The sequence below is a fragment of the Orbicella faveolata genome, unplaced genomic scaffold, assembly GCF_042242905.1.
Source record: "Orbicella faveolata isolate gen_17 unplaced genomic scaffold, um_ofav_v1 contig_34, whole genome shotgun sequence".
NCBI classification, from domain to species: Eukaryota; Metazoa; Cnidaria; class Anthozoa; order Scleractinia; family Merulinidae; genus Orbicella; species Orbicella faveolata.
Window position 1 is genome coordinate 13,692,326 of NW_028301563.1, and position 7,174 is coordinate 13,699,499.

At 39.3% G+C, this 7,174-nt stretch overlaps 1 protein-coding gene across 1 annotated transcript; it reads left to right on the plus strand.

The window, feature by feature from the left end:
• The first annotated feature begins 1,377 nt into the window (after positions 1-1,377).
• On the plus strand, positions 1,378-2,047 carry LOC149104900 (uncharacterized). The gene is made up of 2 exons (XM_089272290.1): positions 1,378-1,678; positions 1,887-2,047. Exons 1-2 carry the CDS (start codon positions 1,378-1,380, stop codon positions 2,042-2,044), a joined length of 459 nt encoding a protein of 152 aa, XP_089128416.1. The 3' UTR covers positions 2,045-2,047.
• Positions 2,048-7,174: the final 5,127 nt, after the last annotated feature.

Below are 7,174 nucleotides of genomic sequence, written 5' to 3' on the forward strand. Positions count from 1 at the left end.
TTCCAAATTCGCTTAGTTTTGTTCTTGATGAAAGTAGCTGGCCAAGTTCAATGTTGGTTTCACGAATGACGAATTTACCAAAACGTACCTCACGTTTATGTCTCTTGAGGGGTACTTTTTTAGTTTCGACTTCAAATTCTGTGCACCAGTGGGCTTTTGATGGTACTGAAATTACCTAAAATTAGCCCTTTCCCTTACCAGCTTTCATGAAGGTACTTGTATCGGCCTAAAATATTATAACATTTGGAGCTTTTGCTAATCAAATGAATGCTTTAGAAACAGCAAAAAATGCACTATGAGCTAGCCAAAGTATATTGATAGATATGATCGCGTTGATCTGTACGAGCGAAAAGAAAATGCACAATTTTCCGCCATTTTCGGCGGCGGCTGGCAGCTATAATGGCAATTTTCAAACTTTCCTGGAGTACGAAAAAAACTAAAGCGCTTCAGGACCTTTGAAGGGTATTTTCCAAAACAACTCACTATAGAGGTGATTTGGGCGAAATATGAAGAAATCCGAAATTTCGCGACTGTCATCTCATTCTCGGTATTTAGAGGAATTGGTTCTTAATACAACAGAATGCATCTGAAAGCCCATTAAATGTTTTCCGTCAACCAAACGCTGGAAACATTTGGAAAACGCAACAATTACCGGTCATTTTGGATTTGTGTTTGAGGAAAACTCTGACAGGGAAATCGCTTGATTATCGTGACGTCATCCTTCTTGAAAAGCCCTGTTTTCAAAATGTTTTCCGTCCCCACTAAAACACAAGCCGGCGTTTTCAAATTTCTCCAATTTGAAGAGCATTTTCGAAAAGGATTAGAGTACACGGTAAAACTAACCGTAGAAATATAGTCCGTGTTTTCAAATTCCTCAGTTTTATTGTGGCCGCAACATGATTTTTTCACGTTTTCTCACAAATTGAAGTTAAATTCGATGATTTCGTCACAAGCCGGTACCTAGATACAGAGCGTTACTGAGATTGTGTAACGGATCGAGGCCGCACCTCTGTTTGAGATATTCTAGACTCTTTTTGTGTTTCTATTTCATTTTCTCGTTGTTTGTATAGGGCAAGAGTTCGACAAATACGTTTCAAGTAGACTATTACCTGATTCAAGATTATTATTTTATAGTCTTTTTTACATTTGTTTCAAGATTACTTACAGGATTGCTTACAAACAACACCGTATAATAAGAGATGGCGTGTTGTGTCGCTGCCATTCAGAGCTATTTCTGCTCATTGACACTCAGCTATAAGAGAGCGAGATGCCCGCTTGCATCTAACAGTAAATTTTTTTATGTAAGGCGCCAGAAACATATTATGCAAGACATGATATTTTTCTCTCCATATGACAGTTTCAGAAGCTGGCATAAGTATGGCCATCACGGCGCTTCTGATGTCTCAGATGTTTTATAAATTGGACGCTCAGCAGTGTATAATTCGAGGCGAATACTCCATCCGCGGCATGATGTTAAAAGGACATACCTTCATGGAAGAGAAGACCGGAATCTGGCTTAATTGTTTAGACAAGTGTGATGATGACGTCAGATGTCAAAGCTTTAACTACGTCATCAGCCAAGGTATATGTGAGTTGAACAACCGCACCAAAGAAGCCAGACCTGAAGATTTTGTTCCGGACAGCGATCGCTTCTATATTAAACGATTCAGGAAAAGAGGTATTGTTCTACTTTGAACAGTTCATCTCTATCTTTTTTTGAGGATAGTAATTGTGTCGTATACAGGCGTGCCCAGAATCTCATTGCATCCCGAGGACTACAAAGAAAGCCCGCAGTTTTAAGACAAGAGAGCTTAACAATAGTGATATTTAGTAATGACGGAAAAGCGCCAAGAAAAAAAGAATGTTTTTGACTTTTCTATTTTTAGTTCCCCTTGGATCCGTTGCCGAGTTGCCAGCTGAGTCGTGCGCCGAGATCAGGGCGAGTGAAGGAGAAGATGCAGTCAGCGGTAATTACTGGTTCGATTCAATTAAACCTGGCGAGGTAGTCCTGGCTCGTTGTGACATGTCTAAACTAGGTAACTAGACGTTCGGGGTTTTACCTCGATTTATTATTTTCAAAGCTCTTGTAATAAGCCTCATCTACGCGCTATAAATCCCTCAACTTCCATGCTGTTTCTATGATTAGAGACTCTGTATTCTACCAAATAAGGCATATTTGCGATGCATACAACCTTGGCGCTAAATCAATTTTTTTACGAACTTTTACATTTAAGTTATTTTACCTTTCTATTAATGTAATCTAACCAGCTTTGTCAGTTTTAATAAACCCTTCCGGCAATTAACGTCCCCATAGCGAAAATAACGTTCAAGACATGGACATAGACTGTTTAATCTATGAGATGCTCTTCATAAAGAAGAACCTAGCTTTGAAACCTAATCGGGCTCCATTCGCGCAAAACTATTTGTTTAGAGTTAAAACAGCAATAGCATTTATGAAGGTCTGAAGCCGAGAGCTACAAAGATGGGTTTCAGGTCTGTTATCTTCTCTCGACTAATAATTAACAGTCAAACAGGCTCTACCTTCCCCGTGCAACTGACAGCGGGTGGTCAGAACCAGAAGATTCCCACCAAGCAAGAAATTGTTTGTGGAACAGATATGTTTTAAGGAGCAGATCCGTTGCCATTCCCTGACTGGATTATGATAATGATGGATATCTGATAAAGATGTTTTGTTTTTCTTTATAAAAAGCAAAAATTTTAAAAGTTACTTAGTTAGTGATCTCTTTTGCCTATTTGCTCCGGGCCGGGCTCCGTCAAATATATCAACAGAAGCTATTGCAGTTTAATCTTTTCAATCTTTTCTTCTAAAACAGATATAGATGACTGCGCAAGTCATCCCTGTAAGAACAACGGGACCTGCACAGACGGAATGAACGGATTCAACTGCAGCTGTGCACCAGGATTTAATGGCGCACAATGTGAAACAGGTAACTATAGCCAAAATTTATTTTCGTTCAGATGTTAGGAGTTTTTAATCTCTTTCTATGTCGCTTGCAGTGCTTTTATTGTTTAAACTGCTTGAAAAGGGCAGAGATATATTTTTGTTGTTGCAAAGTTCTATTGTATATGACCGATATGTGATAATAAATTTTTGGCCTGGGAAAGCACTTCTGTAAAAACTTGAGAAAACTTTCTGGTTGCGAGGATCAAGACCGGAATCCCAGTGTTACAGGGAAATATCTTCAGAGCCGCCAACAGCACTCAGCACTTAGGTCCAACGATATCATTTTAATCCAAGAACGTAACAAAAGAATATTTTACAAGGCACGGCTATTTAAGCCGAAAACACAATTCTAAAGGTTTACGAAAAGTTTTTAAAAAATCTCAACTAAACATTATCTCATACATTTCAGGAAGCTCGATTATCGGTAACGGAATTTGTAGTTTTCAACATTAATAACTTTCAAAACAATAAAGGGAGATAACAGTTTAACAAAAAGACTATCACAGGTAGTAATTACAGCTCAGCGCTTATTACAGGTATGATCTACAACAAAAATAGCAGGTGTTTGTTACGGTTAATGATTTGGAATTAATAGTAAACTGTAACTTAGAAATGCAAAATGAACTAAAACAAATATATCTAAACCTAATATGTAAAATATACTAAATAATCTGATTTTCTCTCCTCACAGCTATTATCTTTCTACCTTTTTCCCTTACAACAGATATCGATGACTGTAGAAGTCATCCCTGTAAGAACAACGGAACCTGCACAGACCAAGTGAACGGATTCAACTGCAGCTGCGCACCAGGATTTAATGGGACACAATGTGAAACAGGTAATCGTAACAGATAACATCACCAACCTTATAATTAGTGTAAATAATAAAACAGCAATGTTCACAGATATTTTTGCTTATGCATATTTGATTAAAGAAAAGCACATTTTTTTTCCAAAACTTTCTTTTTTCTTCATAATTCTATCCAGTTGGCCTATCCAAGTCTCTAAGGAGCGAAATTTGGGCCGATAGACGATCTTATGAATTTTTGGTTATTTTGCGGATATTGTTGCTGTGGGATTTGTCGTATACCGTAAAATGCCGCGTTAAAGCCCTGGGCTCATATAACTTCATAAGGGGTTTTGTGTGGGCTTAAAGACGGGCGGGGGAGGCTTATTTCCGGGCAGCATATAAGCGAAATAGAAATATTGTTTCGGAACGAGGAGTTATAACGTATCTGAGCAAGGAATTAAAGCTAACATACCATTACATTTAGAACCATTACATTTATAATACATTTATTGTGATGAAAGTGAAGAATGATCATCGCAGTTAATTTTCCAATTTAAGCAATTGGAAAGAAGAAGCCTGAAAAAAATCAGGGCTTCAACAGGATTCGAACCCGTGACCTCCGCGATACCGGTGCGATGCTCTACCAACTGAGCTATGAAGCCACACATTGGGAGCGAGGTCAGTTAGTTGAGTTCATATCTTCCCGTGAGGAGTGAAATGATGTGAAGTTTATACGAAATAATTCATATATGAACTGCGGTTGTAGATGAAAGTGAAGAATGATCATCGCAGTTAATGTTCCAATTTAAGCAATTGGAAAGAAGAAGCCTGAAAAAAAATCAGGGCTTCAACGGGATTCGAACCCGTGACCTCCGCGATACCGGTGCGATGCTCTACCAACTGAGCTATGAAGCCACACATTGGGAGCGAGGTCAATTAATTGAGTTCATATCTTCCCGTGAGGGGTGAAATGATGTGAAGTTTATATGAAATAATTCATATATGAACTGCGGTTGTAGATGAAAGTGAAGAATGATCATCGCAGTTAATGTTCCAATTTAAGCAATTGGAAAGAAGAAGCCTGAAAAAATTAACTGCGATGATCATTCTTCACTTTCATCTACAACCGCAGTTCATATATGAATTATTTCGTATAAACTTCACTTCATTTCACTCCTCACGGGAAGATATGAACTCAATTAATTGACCTCGCTTCCAATGTGTGGCTTCATAGCTCAGTTGGTAGAGCATCGCACCGGTATCGCGGAGGTCACGGGTTCGAATCCCGTTGAAGCCCTGATTTTTTTCAGGCTTCTTCTTTCCAATTGCTTAAATTGGAAAATTAACTGCGATGATCATTCTTCACTTTCATCTACAACCGCAGTTCATATATGAATTATTTCATATAAACTTCAAAACATTTATTGTGAGTCACAATAAACGGAGAGTATGTTTCAAAAACATCTTTAAAACACTAGTGTGACTGGAGCAACTGGAAAGGAACAGAACGTTATCTGATTTATACATTAGATGGGCTCGTATCGGGGGGGGGGGGGGGAGCTTGTATCGGGAATAATATCTCTGTTAGCAAATAGAAGGGTTTATATCCGGTAGGGGCTTTAACGTGGTATTTTATGGTATGACGGTTATTAACTTTCTACCTTATCCCTTTAAAACAGATATCGATGATTGTGCAAGTCATCCCTGCAAGAACAACGGGAACTGCACAGACCGAGTAAACGGATTCAACTGCAGCTGTGCACCAGGATTTAATGGCACACAATGTGAAGCAGGTAACTATAACCAAAACGAGTTAATTTTCATTCAAATTCTACGGGTTTTAATCTCTTTTTAAGTTGTTTGCAGTGTTGTATCTTTTAACTTCAAGTATAGTTTTGTTATTGAGTTTTGTTGTTGGTCGTTGCAGGTTCTATCGAATGTGACCGTTATTAACTTTCTGCCTTATCACCTTGAAACAGATATCGATGATTGTGCAAGTCATCCCTGTAAGAGCAACGGCACCTGCATAGACCGAGTGAACGGATTCAACTGCAGCTGCGCACCAGGCCTTTATGGAACACAATGTGAAACAGGTAATCGTAACAAATAACTTCACCAACCTTATAGTTCGTGTAAATAATAAAACAGCAATGCTAACAAACGATTGGCAGCCAATTAAAAGGTGTGTTTCCTAGAAATTGACAGCCACTGGGAAAGGGAAAACAAAGAGAAAGTCTTCATTGACTATTATTGCCACAAGGAAACCAAAAGATAAACCTTTTTTTCGAGTTGCTCTGAAACTTTCATCTTTTTTTATTTTTCCAGCAGAAATGTTTTAATTCCTTCATTGTAGCATATTTCCTTGTAAAAATTTGGCTGTGAGCGGGTACATGACCCAAATATGCACATGCTAAACACACTTGGGGGTATAGTTCCAGAGTCATAACCTTCACTCTGGGGAAGGGGGGACAGATGGTAAATTAATGGGATGGGTATGGCGTCAGGGCCAATTTTACACCTTCTTTGGCCAGGTGGAGGCGAAAGGATGCGAAGAGTTATCTGAAAGTGACGAGAAATATGTTACTTAGACGAGTGAATGAGTTCAACTGCGTACTAGACTCTAATGGAACACGATGTGAAACAGATAATCGCTGTAGATAACAGCAAGTAGTACCACAAGCATGGGAGGCGCGGTGGCCTCATGGTTAGTGCGCTCGTCTCCGGATCGAGTGGTCCGGGTTCGAGCCCTGGCCGGGGACATTGTGTTGTGTTCTTGGGCAAGACACTTTACTCTCACAGTGCCTCTCTCCATCCAGGTGTATAAATGGGTACCGGCGAACTTAATGCTGGGGGTAACCCTGCGATGGACTAGCATCCCATCCAGGGGGGAGTAGAAATACTCCTAGTCGCTTCATGCTACAGAAACCGGGATAAGCTCCGGCCTGATGGGCCACTTGGCTTGCATGCAGACTTCACCAATACCACAAGCAAGTAATAGGGCTTAAATGTCTACATTCGAACGGCAAATGGCAGAATCGTGTGGTTGAAAGTTTCCCGTTAGCCAGTACACACGATTACTCTAATAAAATGTATCTGCTAACGGGTGTTTCCGATATTCCGTGTAATCAGTTTAGAACTGTGAAAACTTTGAAGTGGATTTAAGGGGCCAATTCTACTGATTTTCTTGGTAACAAGATTCTCTTGAGGTTCTTCTGATTTTTTTTTTTTTTTTTTTTTTTTTTTTTTTTGTTATTTTCATGTGTTTACAAGTTTACTTCCACCAGAATTCCTTTTTATGCTCGTAATGGGACACTTAACCATCCATTGACATTGAAATACTAACACTTGCATCCCTTTGTTTTTAGACATTGACGAGTGCGATGTACAGATCAACCCGTGTGTTGCTGTTCCTAACTCTG